We start from the raw sequence: 27,221 nt of genomic DNA on the forward strand, positions 1-27,221 counted from the left end.
GGTTCTTTTGGAAAGGGGGAGCAATGTGGCGAATAGGGAGTCTTGTCTGTACCACTTGTGAAAGGTGGATGATTTTATGAAACTATACCAGGGAATGATGGTGTCATGGGAAAGCCGGGCTGTGCCATGCCTCTGCCAGGCCAGAGACACCAGTGAGTGATCTGAGCTCAAAGATCCTTTAGTCAAAGTTCAATGCCTTGGGACAATGGGTTTGCTCCTCCTCTGGTGAAGGGTGGCAGGGGGTTGGGGAGGGGGGTAATGGCAACTGACCAAAAGGTAGAACAAAGGAAGAAGGTGACCCCAGCAGGAGTCTCTAAATTGACTCAAGGGGAGAAGGGGAACTGGGGAGAGAGCCACCTTGCACCAGACTAGGGTGAGGGAGGCTGCTGCAGGGGCAGGCTAGGCAGTGGACTGGAGGATCCTGCCTGCCTGGCAGACAGAACCCAGCTGATCCTCCAAGGGAAGGGATATTGTGGTTACGGGGTTTTGTTGACCGGGGCTCTCCTGTGCTTTACATGATTAAATATAAAGAGCATAAAGTTGTTAGACTGAATAAAATGCATGTGTGTTGGGGGGGGTGCTGACTGCTTCACAATGGCTGCCTGTCCCTGAGGTAGTTAAACTGCACCCCTGTCTACACTACAAACGTACGTTGATATCACTATGTCGCTCGGGGTATGGATTGAGCGACACAGTTATACCAACCTAGCCCCTGCTGTAGACAGCACTATGTTGCTGGGAGGGCTTCTCCTGCGACACGGCTACTGCCTCTCAGGGAGGTGGAGTGCCTACCCCGACAGGATACGCTCAGCAGCGCAGCTGCACTGCAAGTGCAGACAAGCCCTGCAACCCAAAGCTTCCCACCTGTGGGGTGGAGATCTGGCAGAGGGTGGGTTTAAGTGTGGGGGAGTTTGAAGGATCAGTGCTGCACCCCAAGGGGCTGGGCAGCTGGACAGCGAGTTCCAGTACTCAGAGGGGGGTGCCAGAGAGATGGCACGCCTAGGGACCCTGAGATTGGGGCTGTGCCAGGGAGCTTGAAACACCCCTGGGAATGCAGAATGGAAGAGGCTTGGGTTCCCCACACAGCAGCCCCAGTGGGTGGCCAGGAAGGGGTGCTCCCTAAGAACTGTGCCACCCTCCCTGCACCCAACCATGAGGTGCTGCTTCTCTGACACTCACCTGAACCGTGCGCTCCCCCAGACACCCACAGCCTAATACCTCCAGTGTTTGCCTCCCCACACACGCTCACAGCATGCACCTCAGACACCCACACAGTGTACAGCTCCCCCCTCAGGCACTGTGCCCCTCACCCAACACAAACACTGTACTTTCCACAGCTTCACAAAGCTGCATTGCCCACCCCCGCCCGTGTGCATGGGAGGGTACATAGTGGTGGGTTGTATGTATGTGTAGGGGGATGGTTAGCTGGGGACTGGGTGTGCGTGTGGGGGGTTAACAGTGGGCTGTGTCTGTGTAGGGGGGTAGCGGTGGGTTGGGTGTGCATGGGGGGGGTAGAGGTGAGCTCCGTTTGTGCGTATTCATGATTAGCAGTGGGCTATGTGTACATATGTTGTGGTTAGTGGTGTGCTGTGTGTGTGCATAGGGGTGGTTAGCGGTGGGCTGTGTGCATGGATGTTTAACAGTGGGCTGTGGATGTGTGAGCATAGGGGTAGATAGCGGTGGGACGTGTGTGTGTGCATAGGGGTGGTTAGCGGTGGGCTGTGTGCATGGATGTTTAACAGTGGGCTGTGGGTGTGTGAGCCTAGGGGTAGATAGCAGTGGGACGTGTGTGTATGCATAGTGGTGGTTAGCGGTGGGCTGTATGTGCGCGTAGGAGTGGTTAGTGGTGGGCTGTGAGTGCGCATAAGGGTAGACAGTGGTGGGCTGTGTGTGTGCATAGGAAGTGGTTAGCAGCGGGCTGTGTGCATGGGGGGTAGCAGTGGAATGTGTGTGCATCGAGGGGGGTGTTTAACAGTGGGCTGTGTGGGTGAGCATAGGAAGTGGTTAGCCGTGGGCTGTGTGTACGTAGGAGCTAGTTGGCGGTGGACTATGTGTGTGTAGGGGTGGCTAGCCATGGGCTTTGAGTGCATAGGGATGTTATTGATGGGCTGTGTCTAGGTTGGGGGGTTAAGCTGTGGGTTGCATCTATCTAGAGGGGTTAAGCTCTTGGTTGTGTGTGCATAGGAAGTGGTTAGTGGTGAGCATGTAGCAGTGGTTAGTGGTGGGATGTGTGTGCATGTTGGTGGTTAACGGTGGGCTGTGTGTTTGTGCATGGGGAGTAGCGGTGGGCTGTAATTGTGATTAGTGATTAACAGTGGGCTGTGTGTGCGTAGGGGTGGAGAGCAGTCGGATGTGTGTGTGGGTAGGGGTGGATAGCGGTGAGCTGTGTGTGTGTGTGTGCATAGGAAGTGGTTAGTGGTTAGCTGTGTATGTGTGAGGGGGTTGTGGTGGGCTGTCTGTGTACATAGGGGGTGGTTAGCAGTGGGCTCTATATGTGCATGGGGCAGGGGTTAGCTGTGGGCTGTGTGTGTGTGGGGCAGGGATTAAGCTGTGGCTGCATCTATGTAGAGGAGTTAAGCTCTGGACTGTGTGTGCATAGGGAGTGGTTAGTGGTGAGCTGTGTGTGTGTAGGGGTGGTTGGGGTGGGCTATGTGTGAATGTTGGTGGTTAATGGAGGGCTATCTGTGTGCACAGAGGGGGTTAGCGGCGAGCTGTGTGTGAGTATAGGGGGTGGTTAGCAGTGGGCTGTGTGTACATCGGGGGGTTAGTGCTGGGCTGTGTGTACACAGGGGTGATTAGCAGTGGGCACTTTGTGCAGCAAGTTGGTAAGCAGTGGGCTATGTGTGCATGTGGAGGGTGGTTTGCAGAGGGATGTTTGTGCATAGGGGTGGCTAGCCATGGGATATGTGTGCGTCAGGGTGCTTAGTGGTGGGATACGTGCATGTGAAGGGGTGTTTAGTGGTGGGCTGTGTGTGCATGTGGAGGGTGGTTTGCGGTGGGATGTTTGTGCATGGGGGGTTATTGGTGGACCTTGTTTGTGTGTAGGGAACGGTTAGTGGTGGGCTGCGTGTATGTGGGATGGTTAGCGGTGGGCTATGTGTGTGCATATTAGTGATTAGAGGTGGGCTGTGTGTACGTATATAGCAGGGTGCTGGTGCAAAGGCACCTAATTAGCCCCTGCTCAGCCAGCCCCAATCAGGGGAAATAGATTGGGCTGGTCAGAAGCCTGGTGCTTGGCCTTTAGAATTGGCTGCACCTGCGGGCCTGAGGATTCAAGGGCTATAAAGGCTGGCTGGCCCCCAGAAGAAGGGGGAATGACCAGGGGAAGGTAGGTCTGTTTGTTGGCCGGCCGAGGGTAGACTCTGTTTAGGAGAGGAGATTATCAGGCCTGCAAGCTCTGTATATAGCATAACACTGGTGGTGAGAGAACGTTGTGTAAATAAAGCCATGGGTGCTGCATAACTAGAAGCCTCTCTGAGCTTTATTGGAGCAGCCAGTGGGCCCCAGATGAGGGGTGGGCAGAGGACTTGTCACAATGTAGTATTGGTTAGCAGTGGGTGCTTTGTGCGTGGGGATGGTTAGCAGTGGGCTGTGTGTGCATGCCGTGGGTGGTTTGTGGTGGGCTGTTAGGGTATGTAGAGGTTGGTTAGTAGAAGGTTTGTGCATAGGGGTGGTTAGTGATGAGCTGTGTGTGTGTGGATGGGTTAGCTGTAGGCTGAGTGCAGGGTCTGGTTAGCGGTGGGCCCGTGTATGGATGGGGTGGTTAGCATTGGGCTGTGTGTGGGTGGGTGGTTAGAGGTGGGATGTGTGCACATAGGGGACGGTGAGTGGTGGACTGTGTGTGTGTGGGGGTGGTTAGTGGTGTGCTGTGCCTATATAGTAGGGGTTAGCGGCAGGCTGTGTGCATAGGGGATGGTTAGACATGGGCTGTGTGTATGTAGGGGGTGGTTAGCGGTGGGCGCTGTGTACATGGGGGCTCGTTAGCAGTGGGCTGTCTGGGTGCAGGGATGGTTAGCTGTGGGCTGTGTGGTGCATGGCAGGGGAGTTAGGAGTGAGCTGTGTGTGCATCGGACAGTAGCAGTGGGATGTGTGCCCATAGGCATGATTAGCAGTGGGGGGGGGGGGGGTGTGTGGGGTGGTGAGCAGAGGGCTGTGTGTGCATCAGGGTGGTTAGTGGTGGGCTGTGTGCATAGTGGGGTAGCAGTGGGCTGTGTGTTTGCATGGGAGGGTTAGCTGTGGACTGTGTGAGTGTAAGGCATGCCTAGCGTTGGGCTCTGTGTGTGTGTAGGGGGTGTTAGTGGTGGGCTGTGTGTATGGACGGGGTGGTGAGCAGTGGGATACATGCATGTGAAGGAATGTTTAGTGGTGGGCTGTGTGTGTGCCTATTAGTGATTAGCGGTGGGCTCTTTGTGCATGGGGATGGTTAGCAGTGGACTGTGTGCACATGCTGGGGGTGGTTGGTGATGGGCTGTTTGTGCATGTAGAAGTTGTTTAGTGGTGGAAGGTTTGTGCATAGGGGTGGTTAGCGGTGGGCTGTGTGTGTAGGGGTTGGTAGTGGTGGGGTGTGTGTGCACATAGGGTAAGAGCACCAGAATCACTGTACAAGTGTGGGGGGGGCCACCAGAGCCAAACCTGGTCTCCCCACTTTTTAACATGGGTGTTTGGTGGTGAGGGAGTGGCATTGATTAGTGGCGGGCTGTGTATGGGGGTGTGGTAGGCAGAGGGCTGTGGTGGGGTGTGGCAGGTTGGGGGGGTGTCAGGCAGTGGGCTGTGTGGAGGATGGTAGGCAGAGGGCTGTGGCTGTGGGGGGTTGGGGTGGGCTGTGGGGGGTTGGGGTGGGCTGTGAGTGGGTATGGGTGACATGTAGCTATAGGTGGGGTGTTCATGTGAGGCACAGGGTATCTGTGAAGGGCGGGTCACTGGCTCATGCTGCTTTTCAGTCTCGTCTGCACCTCATCATGCTCCCGTGACACTCAGAGCACAGTCCCTGGATGCCTCCCCCTCCCTTGCTGTGGCTGGCCTGTACGTACAGTGGACTTGCAGTTTCTGGCTGGTGGATCTCTCTGAGTTCTGCAGGGACTCATGATCCACTGTGCAGGTCACCTCCACGTCGTTGTCTTCTTTGGTGACGGTGAACTCAACATGGCTGGTGACGGTGAAGGTTTTCCCATTGGAATCTTCCATCACCTCGGGGGCCCCACCTTTGGGGGGCAAAGGAACAGGTGTTATCAGCGTGGGGCCTGCACAGGGCATGGGAGTGAGTCATCTCACCCACAGGCCCCCTCTGCACCTCACCTGCTGCTTCAGAGCAAGGGACAGGAGCTGCTAGTGAGGGGAGAACCTCAGCTAGTGGTTAGCTGGTGCCCTGCAGGAGGGTGCACGGCCCTTCCACCAGTTATCCTGGCCTGTCTAACTGGTCCTGAATCCTGGCCCCGGGGCCCCTTGGGGCAGAGAATGGCACAGGCAGTGTACTGGGCATAGTGGTTACCAGTCTTCCTTTGCAGTATCACTGAGCGTCCCCTTGGTGGTGGTATGAGGAGGCACGGCTGGAGCCTGACCTGGTGTCTCAGGGCAGCTCATTGTGTTGCCTCCCACCCTTGTCCTCAGATTCAAACAGCCTCACTGTACTGGCCCTGCTCTCCCTGGTGGGCCCCAACATTCCCCCAGGTGGGGTCCGAGCAATGGCCAGGTCACCCGAGAGGTGCCTCCACATCTCCAATGTACTGAGTGCTGGCCCCTGACTGGGGGCCTAGCTCAGATCATTTCCCCCCAGGGCACAACACGTTGCCTTGGGCACCGAGTCCCCGCTGGCCCACAGGGCAGGTTCCTCTAGGGTTCCTCACTCTTTCCCAGCCCTCATTATTACCGAACCAGGCTCTGTGCTGCCTCCCTGCTCCCCCTTAGCAGACTCACAATGCACCCCAATGCTGCAGGACCCTCTGCTGCCCATGGCCATGCTGCAAAGGGACTGAGTTTTACTTTGTTTTAATCAGACGGGTGATGCTTACCCCTTTGCCCACCTCAGGCCCTAGGGGGCAGCTCCCTCTCTGCAGGCTCAGCCCCAGGGAAAGATCTTGGCTAAGGTGCCACCCACCTGGAGTGGCCGCTTATGCCCCAGGGACAGCAGTGCCCCAGCCTAAGGCTCTGGGCTGAGGCAGCCTCAGCTTTTTACTGAGCAGGGCCAGTTTCTCCCCTTCTGTTGCAGGACAAGCTGCAAGGTTCAGGCCTCACCCTGCTTCACCAGAGCTGGGCTCTCCGTATGCCCTAGTGCCCTGCAGCCAGCACCTACCCTGCAGCTCCTTGTTGCCTTTCTTCCAGCGGAGCTGGGCAGCTGGCTTGCTGCCAGAGGATCTACACGTCAGCTGGGCCGTCTCTGTCTCTCGGATGGGCAGCTCGTAGCCAAAGATTTGAGGGTTCTGGGGGATTCCTGGGGGAGGGGGCAAGAAACAGACGTCTTGTCCCTCCGCACCTCTGAACTGCCCTCCTGATGGCTCCCAAGCACACGAAGGACAAGGGCAGGCGCAGAGAAAAGGGCAGGCACAGACACACGGATTCACAGGCAAACATATACATAACACTGGGGCACCTACAGACACGTGCACAAACAGGCAGGGACGGACACATGGATATCCTAGAATCATAGACTATGAGGGTTGGAAGAGACCTCAGGCGGTATCTAGTCCAACCCCCTGCTCAAAGCAGGACCAATTCCCAACTAAATCATTCCAGCCAGGGCTTTGTCAAGCCTGATCTTAAAAACTCCTAAGGAAGGAGATTCCACAACCTCCCTAGGTAACCATTCCAGTGCTTCACCACCCTCCTAGTGAAATAGTTTTTCCTAATATCCAACCTAAACCTCCCCCATTGCAACTTGAGACCATTACTCCTTGTTCTGTCATCTAGTACCACTGAGAACAGTCTAGATCCATCCTCTTTGGAACCCCCTTTCAGGTAGTTGAAAGCAACTATCAAATCCCCCCTCATTCTTCTCTTCTGCAGATTAAACAATCCCAGTTCCCTCAGCCTCTCCTCATAAGTCATGTGCTCCAGACCCCTAATCATTTTTGTTGTCCTCCACTGGACTCTCTCCAATTTTTCCACATCCTCCTTGTAGTGTGGGGCCCAAAACTGAACACAATACTCCAGATGATCTCACCAATGTCGAATAGAGGGGAACGATCACGTCCCTTGATCTGCTGGCAATGCCCCTACTTATACAGCCCAAAATGCCATTAGCCTTCTTGGCAACAAGGGCACAGTGTTGACTCATATCCAGCTTTTTGTCCATTGTAACCCCTAGGTCCTTTTCTGCAGAACTGCTGCCTAGCCACTTGGTCCCTAGTCTGTAACAGTGAAGGGGATTCTTCCATCCTAAGTGCAGGACTCTCCACTTGTCCTTGCTGAACCTCATCCGGTTTCTTTTGGCCCAATCCTCTAATTTGTCTAGGTCCCTCTGTATCCTATTCCTACCTTCCAGCGTATCTACCACTCTTCCCAGTTTAGTGTCATCTGCAAACTTGCTGAGAGTGCAGTCCACGCCATCCTCCAGATCATTAATGAAGATATTGAACAAAACCGGCCCCAGAACCGACCCTTGGGGCACTCCACTTGAAACCAGATGCCAACTAGACATGGAGCCATTGATCACTACCTGTTGAGCCCGACGATCTAGCCAGCTTTCTATCCACCTTATAGTCCATTCATCCAGCCCATACTTCTTTAACTTGCCGGCAAGAATACTGTGGGAGACCATATCAAAAGCTTTGCTAAAGTCAAGGAATAACACATCAACTGCGTCTGTGGATGAGGGGAAAGCAGTGATCTCCTCATAGAAGGCAATTAGGTTAGTCAGGCATGACTTGCCCTTAGTGAATCCATGCTGACTGTTCCTGATCACTTTCCTCTCCTCTAAGTGCTTCGGAATTGATTCCTTGAGGACCTGGCTCCATGATTTTTCCAGGGACTGAGGTGAGGCTGACTGGCCTGTAGTTCCCCAGATCCTCCTTCTTCCCTTTTTGAAAGATGGGCACTACATTGGCCTTTTTCCAGTCATCCGGGACCTCTCCCGATTGCCATGAGTTTTCAAAGATAATGGCCAATGGCTCTACAATCATATCCACCAACTCCTTTAGCACCCTCCGATGCAGCGCATCCGGCCATGTGGACTTGTGCTCGTCCAGTTTTTCTAAATGGTCCCAAACCACTTCTTTCTCCAAAGAGGGCTGGTCACTTCCTCCCCATACTGTGCTGCCCAGTGCAGCAGTCTGGGAGCTGACCTTGTTTGTGAAGACAGAGGCAAAAAAAGCATTGAGTACATTAGCTTTTTTTCCCACATCCTGTCACTAGGTTGCCTCCCTCATTCAGTAAGGGACCCTCACTTTCCTTGACTTTCTTCTTGTTGCTAACATACCTGAAGAAACCCTTCTTGTTACTCTTAACATCTCTTGCCAGCTGCAAGTCCAAGTGTGATTTGGCCTTCCTGATTTCACTCCTGCATGCCTCAGCAATATTTTTATACTCTTTCCTGGTCATTTGTCTAATAATCCACTTATAAGCTTCTTTTTTGCGTTTAAGATCAGCAAGGATTACACTGTTAAGCTAAGCTGGTTGCCTGCCATATTTACTATTCTTTCTAGACATCGGGATGGTTTGTTCCTGCAACCTCAATAAGGATTCTTTAAAATACAGCCTTTCCCCCTCATGTTATTCTCCTATCTGCAGACACACACTCGGACACGTGGACACATGCAGACACAGGGACATACCCGAGACACATGGATATGCAGACACACACCCAGACACATGGACGGGCACGTGTGGACACACGGACACACGCAGACACGCATACACATGGGCACATGCAAACACACAGACATGCCCAGACACGGAGCCCTGGCTGGGGGCTCTGCCACTGGCTGCGGAGTGGGAGTGGCTGGATTGCTCAGATTGGGGCTGTGAGGAGAATCCAGGCCCTGTAGCTTGGAGGGGAGCCCAGGAGCATCCCAAAGGGCTGTGGCCAGGCATCTGGGGGTGGAGGACTCACCCCTCAGCGACAGCAGGGAGCCCAGCTCAGGAGCTGGCAGGGTGAGGGAGGGGATTGTGCGGGCCGCTGCCAGGCCAGGATTACACTCACTGGGCCCCGTGCGCAAGCAGGCTCTGTCACCCAGGGTGCTGAGTGGGTTCCCCAGGGGAAGGGAGTCAGAAGCCCTCACCCAGCACGGTGACGAGGGCCTTGGCCGTCCGCACAGGCATGGTGAAGATGGAGCAGGTATACTCGCCCTCATCTGCCAGCACCACGTTGCTGATGCTGATGGCCAGCTCCTTGGGTGTGGACTTCACCAGCTGGATCCTGTTATCCCGGAGCGCTGGGGCCAGAGCGAGAGGGGTTAGCAATGCTGGCCGGCCAGCTGACCAGCAGGGGTGGGTACGACAGCTGGGGCCGAGAGCCAGCAGGAGCTGCCAGGTCACACTTCAACCCAGCAGCACATCCTCCTGCCTGAAGGGCACTGCTTCCCCTCCCCCCATGGGGCACTGCTTCCCCTCCCCCCCATCCCCACGGGGGAATGTTTCCACTCCCGATATGGGGCACTGCTTCCCTTTGTCCCATCCCCATGGGGCACTGCTTCCCCTCATCCTCGCAAGGTACTACTGCACCTCATCTATGCCCCCCTCCACAGGTCACTACTTCCCCTCCGCCCCCTTTCTTTCCCTGAAGTACTGCTTCCCCTTTCTGCTGCCCCCCCCTGCCTTGGGGCACCATTCCCTCTCACCCCACCCCTCACTTAGGGGCAAAGGCTGAGGAATGCTCTCTGCAGCCTGTTCCCCTCACAGCCAGTCTAGCCCGAGGCCCAGGGAGCGGCGAGCGGGGCCTTTCCAGGCCCAGCTGGGGCTGCCGACAGTACCTCGTTTCTCCCCAAAGTACAGCGTCTGCTGGGCTGGGTTGGACCACTGCAGCGAGGAGTCGTCGGGATCCTCCACCTTGCACTTCAGCACCACGGTGCCACCTGCCACCACCGTCTCATCGGATGTTGTGGGCTGGCTCTCTGTGGGCAAACAGGGAGATGTCAGCTTGGGCTGAGCCCCCTGCTCCAGGGCACCATCCCTCTCCCAGCAGCCCAGGCTCCTGCCCTGTGTGCACTGGGATGAAGGTGAAAGACCATCTTTGGCCAGATGGAAGCATGACCCCTGCCGCTGGCTGACCTTGCTGCATGTCTGTGCCTGGGCTTTGGGAGGCACATTCCAGCCACCCCACTCCCTGGGGCCATGGCCCCGAGTTCTCATCCCGCCTCTGCTCCTTTGCCTGGCCGGAGTCAAAAGGCCCTGGCCAGTAGCCCCAGCACACAGCACTGGCTGTAGGCGGCTCCACTCCCACTGGCTGTACAAAGAGGCCTTTCTCCTGTTGTGCCCAACTCACCCCTCCCCACCACACCCCTAGATAGCAGCTGCTGGGTCTCTGCAAGGGCCCATGCCCACAGCAGGACAACACACTGGCCACGTGGGCAGGGTGCAGAGTCAGCACTAGGCTGGTCATTCACCCTGGGCTCACTGGCATCACCCACAAGGAGCAGATCCTGATTCCAGGCAGCACCTGGCACTGCTCTTTCCATAGGGACTGGTGTGGCCTTCTGCCTATGATGCATCCTGATCAGAATCTGCGCCTGAGCCCCCTGCACCCACTATGTATGTCAGAACCGCCAAGGGCAATTGGGACTGTAACCCACGAACCCAGCAGGGACAGCCTGGCACAGTGTGAATACCTCGCCCATCAGGGACAGCCTGGCACAGCGCAAATCCCCTGCCCATCAGGGACAGCCTGGCACAGTGTGAATACCTCGCCCATCAGGGACAGCCTGGCACAGTGCGAATACCTCGCCCATCAGGACAGCCTGGCGCAGCGCAAATCCCCTGCCCATCAGGAACAGCCTGGTGCAGTGCGAATCCCCCGCCCATCGGGCAGAGGCTGGACCAGAAGGACTTGTCCCCCACTCCAAGAGGGACAGATGGATGCAATGAACAGAATAATGATAAATAATAATCAACTCAAGAGGTGGGCATGGCATGGTGGAAGTGGGGGAGGGGCGCCTCACAGAGTGGGGAAGGGCTGGCTTATGGGGGTTGGAGAGGCTGAGTCCTGGGGAAGTTTCTGGATACCCTGGAGCATCAGGGTGGATGGCGCCTTCTGTGGGGTGGGGAAGGGCATGTCAGCCCAAAGCAAAGGGAAGGGAATGGGGGACCCCAGAGGCTCCCCCTCCCATGTTCTCTCTCCCCTTCAGTCCCAGATTGGGGGGCAGGATGCAGGTGTTGGGCTGAATATCTAGGGAGGAACTTCCTGCTCCAGGCCTATGGCTCCCCTGCCCTCTCAGGGTGCCTGGGTCTCCTGGCTCCCCTGCCCGCCCCTGCCCAGAGCCCAGCTGGCTCCAGCATGCCCAGAGAGTTTGGAGGCTGCTGCAGGGAGCAGAGTCAGCAGCAGGCTGGAGCAGACTCCAGGCTTGTGACAGTGCTGACCATGCAGTGGATCCCCATGCGGCACGTGCAGCAGGAGAGGCCAGACCAGTCCCTCAGAGGTAATCCATGCTGGGCAGGGGATCGGGCAGAAAGCGCCCTGCTACCCTGAGTGCAGGCTGCAAGACTCACGGGGAGTGCCAGCTGTCCCCTCCGTCACGTGGGGCTGTTAGAGGGGTGGGTCTATGTCAGGACTAGGCAAACTTTTGGGTCTGAGGGCCATATCATATGGAAATTGTATGGCGGGCCATGAATGCTCACAGAATTGGGGGTTGGGGTGTGGGAGGAAGTGAGGGCTCCGGCTAGGGGTGCGGGCTCTGGGATGGGGCCAGAAATGAGGAGTTCAGTGTGCGGGAGGGGGCTCCGGTCTGTGGCAGGGGGTTGGGATGCGGGAGGGGATGAGGATTCTGGCTGGAGGTGAAGGCTCTGGGGTTGGGCCAGGGATGAGGGCTTTGGGATGCACAGGGGGGCTGGGGGTGGAACAGAGGGGTTCAGAGTATGGGAGGGGGCTCTGGGCAGAGTTGGGGTGTGGGAGGGGGTATAGGTTCTGGGCTGGGGTTGTGGGTTCCACAGTGGGGCCAGAAACAAGGGGTTCAGGGTGTGGGAGGGAGCTCTGGGTTGGGGCAGGGGATTGGGGAGTGTGGGAAGGAGCTCCAGGCTGGGGTAGGGGGTTGGGGTGCTAGGGGGTGAGTACTCTGGCCAATGGGAGCTGCAGAACTGGCGCTTGGGACAGGGCAGCGTGCAAAGCCCCCTGGCTGCCCCTACGAGTAGGAGCTGGAGGGGGGCATGCCGCTGCTTCCAGGAGCCATGTGGAGCCACAGCACACATGGAGTGGGGCAAGCCCCCGACCCCACTCCCTGGCTGGAGCTCAGGGGCTGGATTAAAAGGTCTGATCGGCCGGACTTAGCCCGCGGGCTGTAGTTTGCCCCACCCCTGGTCTATGTGGAAGCATTTAACATGTGTGAGTGTAAGGGGTGTGTGTATGTGCGCGCATGTGTGTGTACATGTAACGTGTGTATGTCTGCACATATGTAAGTATGTGTTTATGCACGTATCAGTGTTTTGCAGTTTGTGTGTGAATCCGAGCGTGTGTGTGTGTGTATCAGAGTGTCTGTTATGGGCTGGGTGAAAACTTGTTATGGATTGAGTTAAACCCCTTTGAGACGGGTGTGAATGAACCCTTCAATTAACTAACTGTCAGGATCATAGAATCTTAGAATATCAGGGTTGGAAGGGACCTCAGGAGGTTATCTAGTCCAACCCCCTGCACAAAGCAGGACCAATTCCCAGCCAGGCCTTTGTCAAGCCGGGCCTTAAAAACCTCTAAAGATGGAGATTCCACCACCCTCCTAGTGAAAATAGTGTTTCCTAATATCCAACCTAGACCTCCCCCACTGCAACTTGAGACCGTTGCTCCTTGTTCTGTCATCTGCCACCACTGAGAACAGCTGAGCTCCATCCACTTTGGAACCCCCCTTCAGGTAGTTGAAGGCTGCTATCAAATCCCCCCCTCACTCTTCTCTCCTGGAGACTAAACAATCCCAGTTCCCTCAGCCTCTCCTCATAAGTCATGTGCTCCAGACCCCTAATCATTTTTGTTGCCCTCCGCTGGACTCTTTCCAATTTTTCCACATCCTTCTTGTAGTGTGGGGCCCAAAACTGGACACAGTACTCCAGATGAGGCCTCACCAATGTTGAATAAAGGGGAACGATCACGTTCCTCGATGTACTGGCAATGCCCCTACTTATAGAGCCCAAAATGCCGTTAGCTTTCTTGGCAACAAGAGCACACTGTTGACTCATATCCAGCTTCTCGTCCACTGTGACCCCTAGGTCCTTTTCTGCAGAACTGCTGCCTAGCCATTCGGTCCCTAGTCTGTAGCAGTGCATGGGATTCTTCTGTCCTAAGTGCAGGACTCTGCACTTGTCCTTGTTGAACCTCATCAGGATGAGTTAGTCAGAATCCCCAGCCCTAAGATAAAAGGGGACAAACAGGAGTTTGGACTGAGTGGGCAGAGGCTAGGGTTTTGCTGAGTAGTGAGAGTGTTTGTGTGTGCATGTGTTGTGTGAAAGCAGAACACACAGAAACTGAGAATAGACAGAGAGGGGCTGAGGCAAAAAGCAAGGAAGCCAAGCAGTAGCCAGTGAACACAGTGGGTATCTCTCCACTGCAATTAAAACCTGCGGTTGGCCTGTGCCAGCTGACTTGGGCTCACAGCGCTTGGGCTAAGGGGATGTTTAATTGCAGTGTAGACTTCCAGGCTCTGGCTGGAGCCTGGGCTCTAAGACCCTGCAAGGTGGAAGGGGCCCAGAGCTCAGGCTGCAGCCCAAGCCAGATCCCCCAGGCCACAGTTAAACAGGCCCTTAGCCTGAGCCTCACAAGCCCCAGTCAGCTGGCAGAGGCCAGCCAAGGGTGTCTAACTGTGGTGCAGACATACCCAGTGTGACCCTGGAAGAAGCTAGAGGGAGAACTTTGGGGTCTGTTTGCTAAAGAGGCTTGAAGCTCCTCCCTGCTTTTCAATTCTTTGTGTTCAGAGTACAGGATTTTTTACATTCTTTGAAATAAACAAAACGGCATCACAGAAATAGCTATCACCAATTTCTACTCCCACCATCCCCACGACCCCAAACTTTGACTAGCCGCTCAGGTCAAAAAGGGGTAACAGCCAGTGTCGGTGCAAGTGTGTGTCAGTGTGTGTGTGTATCAGTGCATGTGCATGTGGATGTTCACGTGCAAGCTAGGGAGTGTCTCAAAATGGCTTGACCTGGCCGGCCACTCTGGGATGACCCTGGCGAGGGGATGGGGCTGATTGGGCAGGGTCTATCTATGGCTATTAGCCAAGATGGTCAGGGATGTTACCTCTTGTCCCAGGTATCCCTAAACCTTGGATTGCCAGAAACTGAGACTGGATGACAGGGTATGGATCACTTAATAATTACCCTGTTCTGTTCATTCCCTCTAAAGCATCTGGCACCAGCCACTGTCAGATGACAGGATGATACTGGACTAGATGGACCATTGGCCTGACCCAGTATGGCCATTCTTATGTTCTTATGACATGGTCTCCTTGCAAATCAAGCACCACCCAGAGTGATCTCTGGTGATGTACTTAACGTGGTGTGGTTGTATAGTCAGTTTATGTCCATCGCTGGCCGTCTTGTCACGTCACCAAAGCTTTTGATGCCCCATGATCATGGGCCACACAGCGGCATTCCTTGGTACGCACACTTTGTAATTCGTTGGTCTTCCATTCTAATAACATATCCTCACAACAGCAAGGGCAAAACTGGAGTGGCCTATGTGTCACGGGTGCTAATCAAACCTGAGTGTCAAATCCACTCAAACAGAGGAGGCAGCTTTGCCCTTAGTCCGTGGGTATAAAAGTTTTCATGACTTTATTTAGGAGAGGCCAGTGTTAGCTGAAACTGACCATAAACCACTCATTGCCATTTCCAGAAGGGACCTGGTCACTCCAAGAATACAGAGGTGAATTTGTAAGTTACAAATGTGTCATTTGCAAATTGGATAAAACCTGGGAGAGATTGGGTGGCTGCAGACATACTCTCCAGAGCAGTTGACAAAGAGCAGTGGAGCAAAGATCAGAGGTAGATTTTGTACGTCATTCTGATAAACAAAACCTGGACGAAATGTGGACTGTGATTGCCAGAGCAACTGCTCAGCATTACACTTTACAAAAAGTAATCAAGGCTATCAGCACCAGGTGGCTGGGACAGCATATTCCAGCCCCTATTAGCAATTCCAGGGGAGCTCTCAATACTAAAAGGGATTTTGCTTAAAGGCAGCATGATAGTGATTCCTAAGGTGTTACAGAAAAAATATACTACAAAGGATACATGAAGGTCAGGGCCAGCTCCAGGCACCAGCGCAGCAAGCAGGTGCTTGGGGCGGCCACGGGGAAGGGGCGGCACGTCCGGCTCTTCGGCGGCGGGTCCCTCGGTCCCTCTTGGAGTGAAGGACCTGCCGCCGAAGAAGAAAGCGGTGCGGTGGAGCTGCCGCCAAAGTGCCGCCGATCGCGATCGCGGCTTCCCCCCGCCCCCCCCCCCACCGCTTGGGGCGGCAAAAACCCTGGAGCCGGCCCTGATGAAGGTCATTTAGAGCAGTGGTTCTCAACCTGTCCAGACTACTGTGACTCTTTCAGGAGTCTGATTTGTCTTGCATGCCCCAACTTTCACCTCACTTAACAATTACTTGCTTACAAAATCAGATATAAAAACACAAAAGGGTCACAGCCCGCTGTTACTGAACAATTACTGACTTTCTCATTTTTACCATAGAATTATAAAATACATTGATTGGAATATGAATATTGTACTTATATTTCAGTGTGATACATGAGCCTGTTTTCACTTGAGAGCCTTGGCTGAAGCCCAAACCCAGGCAGCGCGGCTGAAGCATGTAACTTAATTTCGCGGGGCCCCCTGTGGCGGAAAACCCTGGGCAATTGTCCTGCTTGCTACCCCCTAATGCCGGCCCTGCACTTCCAACCGCCCCCCGCAAACCCATCCCTTGACACCCGCCCCCTGGGGCAGCAATCCCCAGGTTGAGATCCACTATCTAGATCAGTTGAGTACGCCCAGGGAGACCTTTGAGTACCCCCAAGGGTACATGTACCCCTTGTTCAGAACCACTAATTTCGAGATTGAAAAATCTAAGAGAAAGGCCAGAGACATTTTAAACTGGCCTCAAATGAACAGCGACATCAAGAACATTGTTAAGGCTTGTTGTATATATTGAAAATAAAGGACATGTCAGGAGAAAGAGCCCATGCTGGTGGGCTTCCCTGGAACAACATAGGCAGAGATTTATTGACAGGAAACATTATGTACTTTTCCTAGATATTATTCCCACTTCCCTGAGACAGCCGTACTAGAAGATGCTACCGCTAATCAGGTGGCTGTGCACATCACATCTGGTTTTACTCATCATGGCATATCTTACACAGTAACCTATGTCAATGGGCTGCAGTTTAGTGGGCATGAGTTTAAGCAGTTTGCAGTGAAGTTTGGGTTTGGACATGTAACAGCTAGTCCCCATGATCCCCAATCCAACGAGATAGTGGAAAATGGTGTCAAAATAATAAAGCACCTACCGAAAGAAGCGACGGAGTCAGACTTTGATCCACATTTAGCGCTGTTAAATTACAGAATAGCACCAATGAAGCCTGGAGTTATCACCTGCTGACATTCTGTTCCACAGCAAATTGAAAACAGAATGCCTGCACTGTTAGAAACTGAGGTCAAAGTCGCTGGGGACTTGCAGACATATATAGAGATAGAGAAGGCCAAACAAAACCTCAGTATGTTTTGGCGTCCCAGGAGCTGCCCCCCACTTCATGGAAATGAGGCTGTCTCTCTATGATGAGGAACAATGGCCGCAAACAGCAGTGGGGTCACAAAAGGGCATGCTGCGATTTTATGAGGCTGTCACCCCAGATGGACATGTACTGCAGAGGAGCAGGTAACACCTTCTCCAAATCCCAGGAGGGAGGGAGACAAAAGGGTGCACAGTCGGCCATTTGCCTAAGAGGGTCTTAGACAGGAACAATCACAGCAGGGTCAGACAATGGAGACCCAGTATGTGGCACAGCGAGAGCAAGGGGCCTTGCGGTCTTGTAGGGTGACCAGATGTTCCAATTTTGTATTTCCTATTACCCCCCCACCCCCTGTCCTGATTTTTCACACTTGCTGTCTGGTCACCCTACCGTCTCCTGAAAGCAGCAGTGCGGATGTTCCAGGGGAGCCCCCAGGTCTAGGCAGCAGCACAGGGCACCTCACAGACTCACTGAACGTTGTTAGTTAGTTTAGTTCTCAGGCGGGTTATTGGTATTTGTAATTGTGTGTTGTATCTGTGACACTGGCAGGCCAGGTGCCAGCTCATGCCAAGTTCCCCAGGCCTAGGGTTACCATATTTCAGCAAGCAAAAAAGAGGACGGGAGGAGCCCCGCCCACTTCCCGCCCCCCCCAGAACCCCCAACCCTCCCCCCGTTCCTTGTCCCCTGACTGCCCCCTCCTGGGACCCCTGCCCCTAACTGCCCCCCAGGACTCCACTCCCTATCTAAGCCTCCCTGCCTCTTGTCCCCTGACTGCCCCAACCCTTATCCACACCCCACCCCCAGACAGACCCCTGGGACTCCCACGCCCCATCCAACCACTCCCCACCCCCTGACAGCCCCCCCCCAGAACTCCCAACCCATCTAAACCCCTCTGCTCCCTGTCCCCTGACTGCTCCGATCCCTCTCCCCACTCCTGCCCCCTGACCGCTCCCCCCCAGAACTCCCAGCCCCCTACCCCCCGCTCCTTGTCCCCTGACTGCCCCCTCCTGGGACCCCTGCTCCTAACTGCCCTCCAGAACCCCACCCCCTACCTAAGACTCCCTGTTCCTTGTCCCCTAACTGCCCCCTCCTAAGACCCCCCCCAACTGCCCCCCAGGACCCTACCCCCTACCTGTACCCTGACTGCCCAAAACTTTCTCCATTCCCCCCAAAAAGCCCCCCCCCCGTTTCTTGACTGCCCCCTCCAGAACCTTCCTGCCCCCTGGCCCCCTTACCCTGCTGCTCAGAACAGGGTGTTGGGCTCTGTGCGAGCCGGACACGTGGCTACGCTCCCCAGCACAACAAAACCCGGTCCCTGGCCCTGCACAGTGCTGCCGGACCGGGCTGCAGGGGAGAGCTACCCTTGTATCAGCACAAAGTGCTCTCGCTCCCGTTTTGCTACGCTGCATGGCAGAAACCGCTCCCAGTTGCAAAAGGGGAGGGCTGCACTTTGTGCTGAGACACTTGCTCAGAATGCAGGGCGGAGCTCCTCTACAGCTGCTCCTGAGTCCAGCCCCGGACTTTCCTGCAGCCCTCCCAGCCGCTCGCTCTGCTCTGCCGGGGGAGGGGGGAAATCCCGGACATTTTGAGTTATTTACAAATTCCCCCCGGACGCTATTTTTAGCACAAAAAGGAGGACATGTCCGGGTAAATCCGGACGAATGGTAACCCTACCCAGGCCTCAAGAGAACCCTGAGGAATGCAGAGCTGGAACCCTTCAGTCTCTGCAAATGGACACCGAAGCTGGAGCCCCAGCCCACCCAGGCAGGTGCTGAGCTGTGATCAGTGTGGCAGAGAGGCTAATAACTGAACAAGCAGCGAGTCTGTGTTAACATAGCCTCCCTGCCTGCACCTCCTGTTCCAGCACCTAGTATGCTTGCAGTTTCGATGGTAAGCTCCATGAGGTGAGACTGTCATGTGCGCTATGTTTATGCAGCGCCCAGCACAAAGGAGCCCCAGCCTGCCTGAGGCCTCTAGGGGCTACTGCAATGTAATGTTATAATTACACACAACAAATCTATGTTACAAGAATGTCACTTCAGCTGCAAGTCAAACACTCAGGAGTTAAGAAATGCCAGATCCACAGCTGCCGCTGTCCTGATCCTGTGCACCGAGGAGGCAGGGGCCTGTGGGAAAGAGTGTGTAATCTGGCTGGGTCATGATGCCTACATACAATGGGCAGCAATAATGGGCACACACAACCCTAAATCGGGTAGTTTTCTAACATCTGAGTGCTTGGATTGGTGACCTACTTTATACCAGTTAATGGCCTTTATTGCAAAATGGAATTTCCTAAGTTTATTTAAAAGGAAAGAAGGGAGAAAAACTCTATCATGTGCAACTGCAACAGCCCCCCAAGTCCTGCAACAACCTTCCCCATCATGCTATACCCCTCCCACAACAACCTTCCTGCAACAACCCCACCATCGTGTATCAGTGGCGGGGCTTAAACCAACTGCTGCCGTGTGGGGTATGCCTACACAGCATTTGGGAGTGAGCCTCAAGAGACTTGTGGGGGGTCAACAGACTTGGAGTAGTAGGGCGCATGCTAGTGTTCTAAAGACAGCACTTTGAAGTTGTAGCTCAGACTCTGAAGCCCACCCCTCTCCCTAGGCCATGTGCAGGCCTAGAGAGAGGTTGGAGCAGGCCCAGCCTGGTTCTCCCCCATTCTACAGTCACTCCAACAGCAAACAGGCATTCCCAGCATAGTGTGTGTTGCAGCTGCTGCTTTGAATGCTCCTTAGAATGCTCATGTTCCATGCTTAGTTTGGCAATTGCCAGCATGTCCTTGAGGGATGCAAGAAACAGAAGAAACAACGAGGAGTCCTTGTGGCACCTTAGAGACTAACAAATGTATTTGGGCATACAGACTAACACAGCTACCACTTTAAAAGAAACAGAAGGTAAATGGTATTTTTAAACAGTAAAACCGGAATAGAATTGCATCTCAGAAAGAAAAGGCACTTCCCTAGGACTCTGATATGTCAAATTTTATGGAACAATGGCTCCATAATGGGTTTCTGGAAAATAGATAACTTGATAACTATTTTTGATGAGATTACAAGTTTGGTTGATAAAGGTAATAGTGTTGATGTAATAGACTTAGACTTCTTTAAGGTGTTTGCCTTGGTACCAACACTTTGATTAAAAAAATGAGAACAATAGAAAGTTAACACTGCCCACATGAAATGGATTAAAAGCTGGCTAAGTGATACATCTCCAAATGTAATTTAAAACAGTGACCCATCATTGAGTGCGTGAGCTTCTAGCGAAGTCCCGCAGGGATCAGTTCTTGGCCCTATGCTATTTTAACATTTCTTCCAGGTCATTGATCGCAAACATAAAATCATCACTGATAAAGCTTGCAGATGACAAAAAAATTGGGGAGTGGTAAATAATGAAAAGGACAGGTCACCGACCCAGCAATCCGGATCACTTGTTAAGCTGTGCACAAGCAAACAATATGCACTTTAATGCATCCAGATGTAAAAGTATACATCTAGGAACAAAGAATGAAGGCCATACTTACATGGGGAGGCTCTATCCTAGGAAGCAGTGACTCTAAAAAAGATTTGGGGCTCACAGTGGATAATCAGCTGAACATGAGCTCCCACTGTGATGCTGTGGCCAAATGAAATTGATGAGATCCTGGGATGCATAAACAGGTAGACTCTCGAGTAGGAGTAGAGAGGTTATTTTACCTCTGTATTTGGCGCTTGTGTGACTGCTGCTGGATCCTGTGTCCAGTTCTGGTGCCCACAATTCAATTAGGATGTTGATAAATTGGAGACGGTTCAGAAAAGAGCCACAAGAACAATTTAAGGATAAGAAGACATATCTTATAGTGACAGACTCCAGGAGCTCAGTCTATTTAGCTTAACAAAGAGAAGGTGAAGGGGTGACTTGATCACAGTCTGTAAGTACTTACATGAGGAACAAACATTTGATAATGGGCTCTTCAGTCTAGCAGAGAAAGGTAAAACACAATCCAATGGCTGGATGTTGAAACTAGACAAATTGAGACTCGAAATAAGGTGTAAATTTTCTAGAATGGGAGTAATTAACAGCTCAGTTGGAACAACATATGGAGGATTGTGGTGGATTCTCTCTCCTGGGTAGGTTTTAAATCAAGAAGGGATGTTTCTCTAACAGATTTGCTTCAGGAATTATTTGGGGGCAGGTCTCTGGCCTGTGTTATGCAGGCGTCAGACTAGATGATCACAGTGGTCCTTTCTGACCTGGAAATCAAGGAATTTCAAAGGCCCACTGCAAATAATGGAGGTTAGAAGCTAATCAAAGAAGAGGTCCCAAGAAAGTGTTAGGCCACCTACATCTATCCAGGGTCATGACCAGCTCCCTCACCCAGCTGGAGCAAGGCAGACAGGGAGCTGCTCAGCCCAGAGCCAAGCAGTGACCACATGTCAAACAAAGGATCCCACACGAGTCCTCCTAGAATACTGTGGAGTCTGCAACCCCTGGGACAGGACCTGGGTTGCTCCCAAGTCTCCCAGGATGGGCATTAAGCCTGGCTGAGGACAGCCCGATGACGAGAGCATCAAAACAACTGGGACTGGGAGGGTGCTACCTCCAGCCCTCCCAGGCACCCCCCTGGTTGGGCCTCATGCACAAGGGGAGCACGCACCATGGAGGCAGAGGGGCAGCTTGTGCATCGGAAGCCAGAGGCAGAGGCAGACTCTCAGCCCTGTCTGGAACACTGATCAAGCCAGGGCCCAGCCAGGGAGGCAGATGAGGGAATTTATCAGCCACGGTGATATGAGAGAACAAGAACGGTGGGCTGGGTCGACGTGCCTCAGACTGGGGGGCAATCACAATGTCGGCTTCTGGGCCACAGCCCTGGGGGCACATCCCCAGGGCTCCCCCAGAGACCTCCCAAAGGCACCCCCCCCAGACCTCTCCAAGCCTCCCACTGGTGCTAGGCAGGGGAGACCTTGTTGAGCTGTATCATTGGCAGTGATAGCCCCCAGCCCCTCCTGTTGCTGTGGGAGCCTGGCCTGCCGCCTCATTCACACCCCGCAGTCCTGGCTGGTGGAGGGGAGCAGGGCCAGAGGGCTGGAAAACTCAGAACTTTTTCAAATAATAATAATTAATGGAGATATCTCAGCTCCTAGAACTGGAAGGGACCTTGAAAGGTCATTGAGTCCAGCCCCCTGCCTTCACTAGCAGGACCAAGTACTGATTTTGCCCTAGATCCCCAAGTGGCCCCCTCAAGGATTGAGCTCACAACCCTGGGTTTAGCAGGCCAATGCTCAAACCACTGAGCTATCCCCCCCATCCAATAAATCCCAGCCCATCGGGACCCTCCAGGGTGCCAGGCCCCCAGGCTCAGCCCCAGGTCCCAAGTCACCATCCATACACAGCGCTGTGACCTGGTGCTGTGAGAGCCCATTGACTGCAGTTAACCAGAGCTCTCATGGGCATCTGGCTGAGTAGGCAGCAAGTGCTCCGTGTTGAGTGTGTCTGGGGCGATGTCTCCCTTGCCGTCCACTCCTGTCAGCTTTCAATAGTTCTCCTAATTAAGACAATAAACAGCTGGGCCCAGGCAGCCTCACACTGGAGACTTGGGCATTGGTTGCAAAAAATGCTGCTCAGGAAAGCAAGTGGTGGATCATGGCAGGCACTGTGGGCAAATAGCACGCTGCCCCCCCAGCTCAGCCGATAGCCCTCACGCCCAACACACAGCCCCCTACTATGCCAGCCCTGCCCCCCGCAATCTGCCAATACCCCTCAGGCCCAACACACAGCTCCTTACTATCCCAGCCCTGGGCTCCCTCCGCCCCCAGCTCTGCAGATACCCCTCAGGCCCAACACACAGCCCCCTATTATCCCAGCCCTGGGCTCCCCCCAACCCCCAGCTCTGCTGATACCCTAAATTCTGACCCACAGCCCCCTGCTATCCCAGCCCTAAGCCCTCCCCACAGCTCTGCCAGTGCCCCTCACTCTCAGAATGTATCTCCCCTTGTTATCCCACCCCGTGCTCCTCCCCCCACAGCTCTGCTCTTGCCCCTTAATCCTGACCTGCCGCGCCCCCTTGCTATACACACTCACTTCCAGCCCATGCCAGACTCCCAGCAGCATTTCCTTTTCCTGCCCTTTCACTTTTCTCTTATGCCTTAGGCCTGGTCTACACTACGACTTTAATTCGGATTTAGCAGCGTTAAATCGAATTAACCCTGCACCCATCCACACAACGAAGCCATTTAATTCGAAATAAAGGGCTCTTTAAATCAATTTCTGTACTCCATCCCGACAAGCGGAGTAGCGCCAAAATCGATTTTATCATTTCGAATTAGGGTTAGTGTGGCCGCAATTTGATGGTATTGGCCTCCGGGAGCTATCCCACAGTGCACCATTGTGACCGCTCTGGACAGCAATCTGAACTCGGATGCACTGGCCAGGTAGACAGGAAAAGCCCTGCGAACATTTGAATTTCATTTCCTGTTTGCCCAGCGTGGAGAGCACAGGTGACCACAGATAGCTCATCAGCACAGGTAACCATGCAGGCCGATAATCGAAAAAGAGCACCAGCATGGACCGTACGGGAGGTACTGGATCTGATCGCTATATGGGGAGAGGATTCAGTGCTAGCAGAACTTCGTTCAAAAAGACGAAATGCAAAAACTTTTGAAAAAATCTCCAAGGGCATAATGGAGAGAGGCCACAATAGGGACTCAGATCAGTGCCGCGTGAAAGTCAAGGAGCTCAGACAAGCCTATCAAAAAACAAAGGAGGCAAACGGTCGCTCCGGGTCAGAGCTGCGGCCATGCCGCTTCTACGACAAGCTGCATGCAGTTCTGGGGGGGCCGCCACCACTACCGTACCTCTGACCGTGGATTCCGAGGCGGGGATAATCTCATCAGCTACACCTGAGGATTCTGCGGACGGGGAAGAGGAGGAGGAGGAGGACGAGCTTACAGAGAGCACCCAGCACTCCATTCTCCCCAACAGCCAGGATCTTTTTCTCAGCCTGACTGAAGTACCCTCCCAACCCAGTATCCGAGACCACGACCCCATGGAAGGGACCTCAGGTGAGTTTACCTTTTAAAATATAAAACTTGTTTTAAAAGCAAGGGTTTTTAATGATTACTTTGCCCTGAGGACTTGGGATGCATTTGCAGCCAGTACAGCTACTGGAAAAGTCTTTTAACGTGTCTGGGGATGGAGCGGAAATCCTCCAGGGACATCTCCATGAAGCTCTCCTGGAGGTACTCCAAAAGCCTTGCCACAAGGTTTCTGGGCAGTACAGCCTTATTCCGTCCTCCATGGTAGGACACTTGACCGCACCATGCTTGCAGCAAGTAATCTGGTATCATTGCATGACAAAGCCTGGCAGCGTATGGTCCCGGTGTTTGCTGGCATTCAAGCAACATCCATTCTTTATCTCACTGTGTAATCCTCAGGAGAGTGATATCGCTCATGGTAACCTGGTTGAAATACGGGAATTTAATTAAGGGGACAGAGGTGGCAGTTCCTACTGGGCTGTTTGCCTGTGGCTGAAAAGAAATCCTTCCCTGCAGTTAGCCAAGTGCAGGGAGGGGGGGGAATTGGCCCAGAGCTTTTCGTGTTTGGCTAGCAGGGATCTTCCCTGATACCAGCCACGCGGTGGGGGGAGGGGTAAAGCGATCATCCCAGAGAATTCATGGCGGGGTGGGGTGGTGTTACTTTGGTTCCTGCAGGGATCTTCCCTGATACCAGCCACGCGGTGGGGGGAGGGATAAAGCGATCATCCAGAGAATTGGATGGGGGGGGGGTGGTTAGTTTGTTTTCTGCTGCTGAATGTTAACAGGAAAACCGCAGCACTCAACGGGCTTTGCTTGGTATGTGGGAAAGGAGGGCGCAGAAGCCGAAAGACAATGGCTTACCATAGCCGCATGCAAGCTGAATTCTGTTGCCCGGACCTGCGTCTGTGATCTCTAGCAGCAAAGCCACAGGCACTCAATAATAAGAGGCAAAATGCGACCTTGCACAGAAATCACATGTGCTATGTAATGTGAATAGTGTTGGTCACCGTGAAAGAGTATAAGCATTGTTCTGCAAAATGTATCTTTTTAAAAAATTCTCTCCTTTTTTCCCTCCCTCCAGCAGCTGCAAATTCTTCAAGCCTCCCTCCTCCGTCCCGAAGGCTATCACAGAAAAGGCGTCGGAAAAAGAAGACGCGAGACGAGATGTTCGCAGAAATCATGGAATCCACCCGCAGTGACAGAGCTCATCTGAATGAGTGGAAGGACACGGTTGCAAAGTATAGGAAAGAAGCCAGTGAACGTGAGGATAGGAGGGACCAACGTGAGGACAGGAGGGACCAACGTGAGGAGAGGAGAGACACTCGAGATGAGAGGTGGCGGCAGGAAGATCAGAGGAGGCAGGATGCAACGCTGGGGCTGCTGCGTGAGCAAACAGATATGCTCCGGTGTCTGTGGAGCTTCAGGAACGGCAGCAGGATAACAGAGTGCCGCTACAGCCCCTGTATAACCCCCCTCCCCTCTCCCCATGTTCCATATCCTCCTCACCCAGACGTGTAAGAACGCGGGGGGGGGGAGGGGGCTCCGTACACCTTCCCATTCCATCCCAGTGGACAGCCCAAGCAAAAGGCTGTCATTTTTTTAACCTTTTTTAGTGGCCTTTTCCTTCCCGCCGATCCTCCTCCCAAACCCCACCCGGGTTCCCTCCCTCTTTTTATAATCTAATAATAAAGAATAAATTATTTTTAAACTATAGTGACTTTATTTGGTTTGAAAGCAAGCTGGGGGAAGGGGGAGGGTGGGTTCCTTACGGGGAATGAGTCAATAAAGGGGGCGGGTTTTCATGAAGGAGAAACAAACAGATATTTCACACTGTAGCCTGAGGGCCAGTCATGAAACTGGTTTTCAAAGCTTCTCTGATGCACAGCGCTTCCTGGTGTGCTCTTCTAATCGCCCTGGTGTCTGGCTGCGTGTAATCAGCAGCCAGGCGATTTGCCTCAGCCTCCCACCCCGCCATAAAGGTCTTGCCCTTACTTTCACAGAGATTGTGGAGCACACAACAAGCAGAAATAACAATGGGGAGATTGGTTTGGCTGAGGTCTGAGCGAGTCAGTAACGATCGCCAGCAACCTTTTAAACGGCCAAATGCACATTCTACCACCATTCTGCACTTGCTCAGCCTGTAGTTGAACAGCTCCTGACTCCTGTCCAGGCTGCCTGTGTATGGCTTCATGAGACATGGCATTAAGGGGTAGGCTGGGTCCCCAAGAATAACTATTGGCATTTCAACATCCCCAACGGTTATTTTCTAGTCCGGAAAGTAAGTCCCTTGCTGCAGCCCTTTAAACAGAGTAGTATTCCTGAATACGCGAGCGTCATGAACCCTTCCCAGCCAGCCCACGTTGATGTTGGTGAAACGTCCCTTGTGATCCACAAGTGCTTGCAGCACCACTGAAAAGTACCCCTTGCGGTTTATGTACTGGGTACCCTGGTGCTCCGGTGCCAAGATAGGGATATGGGTTCCATCTTTCGCCCCACCACAGTTAGGGAATCTCATTGCAGCAAACCCATCCACTATGACCTGCACATTTCCCAGAGTCACTACCTTTCATAGCAGCACCTGAGTGATTGCTTTGGCTACTTGCATCACAGCAGCCCCCACAGTAGATTTGCCCACTCCAAATTGATTCCCGACTGACCGGTAGCTGTCTGGCATTGCAAGCTTCCACAGGGCTATCGTCACTCGCTTCTCAACTGTGAGGGCTGCTCTCTTGGTATTCTGGCATTCTGGCATTTCAGGGCAGGGGACAGCAAGTCACAAAGTTCCATGAAAGTGCCCTTACGCATGCGAAAATTCCGCAGCCACTGGGAATCATCCCACACCTGCAACACTATGCGATCCCACCAGTCTGTGCTTGTTTCCCTTGCCCAGAATCAGCATTCCATGGATAGAACCTACCCCATTAACAACATGATCTCCAAAGCACCGGGGCCCGCGGTTTGACAGAATTCTGTGTCCGTGTCCATGTCCATGTCCTCATCACGCTTGTCGCTGCGCTGCCACCGCCGCTGCCTCCTCGCCTCGTTTTTCTGGTCCTGGCTCAGCATAAACTCCACGAGAACGCGCGAGGTGTTTACAATGTTCATGACTGCTGTCTTGAGCTGAGCGGGCTCCATGCTTGCCGTGATATGGAGTCTGCAGTGTTCACCCAGGAAAAAAGGCGCGAAATGGTTGTCTGCCGTCCGTTGCTTTCATGCAGGGAGGGAGGGTGGGGTGAGGCTGTACCCAGAACCACCTGCGACAATGTTTTTTGTCCCATCAGGCACTGGGATCTCAACCCAGAATTCCAATGGGCGGGGGAGACTGCGGGAACTATGGGATAGCTATGGGATAGCTACCCACAGTGCA

The 27,221-nt window shown here is 53.6% G+C and overlaps 1 protein-coding gene across 5 annotated transcripts in view; it reads right to left on the reverse strand.

Annotated features, from left to right (window-relative positions):
- CADM3 (cell adhesion molecule 3) overlaps positions 1 to 27,221 on the reverse strand; it is a 116,154-nt gene that overhangs the window by 18,241 nt on the left and 70,692 nt on the right. For all 5 annotated transcript variants that reach the window (XM_034756327.1, XM_034756329.1, XM_034756325.1 and 2 more), the window contains 4 exons: positions 9,903 to 10,043; positions 9,213 to 9,365; positions 6,290 to 6,427; positions 5,031 to 5,201 (listed from right to left, as the gene is read on the reverse strand). In XM_034756327.1, coding sequence (XP_034612218.1) covers positions 5,031 to 5,201; positions 6,290 to 6,427; positions 9,213 to 9,365; positions 9,903 to 10,043 — 603 coding nt within the window. The remainder of the gene's footprint in view (positions 1 to 5,030; positions 5,202 to 6,289; positions 6,428 to 9,212; positions 9,366 to 9,902; positions 10,044 to 27,221) is intronic.

This window comes from Trachemys scripta, chromosome 24 (genome assembly GCF_013100865.1).
Source record: "Trachemys scripta elegans isolate TJP31775 chromosome 24, CAS_Tse_1.0, whole genome shotgun sequence".
NCBI lineage: Eukaryota > Metazoa > Chordata > Testudines > Emydidae > Trachemys > Trachemys scripta.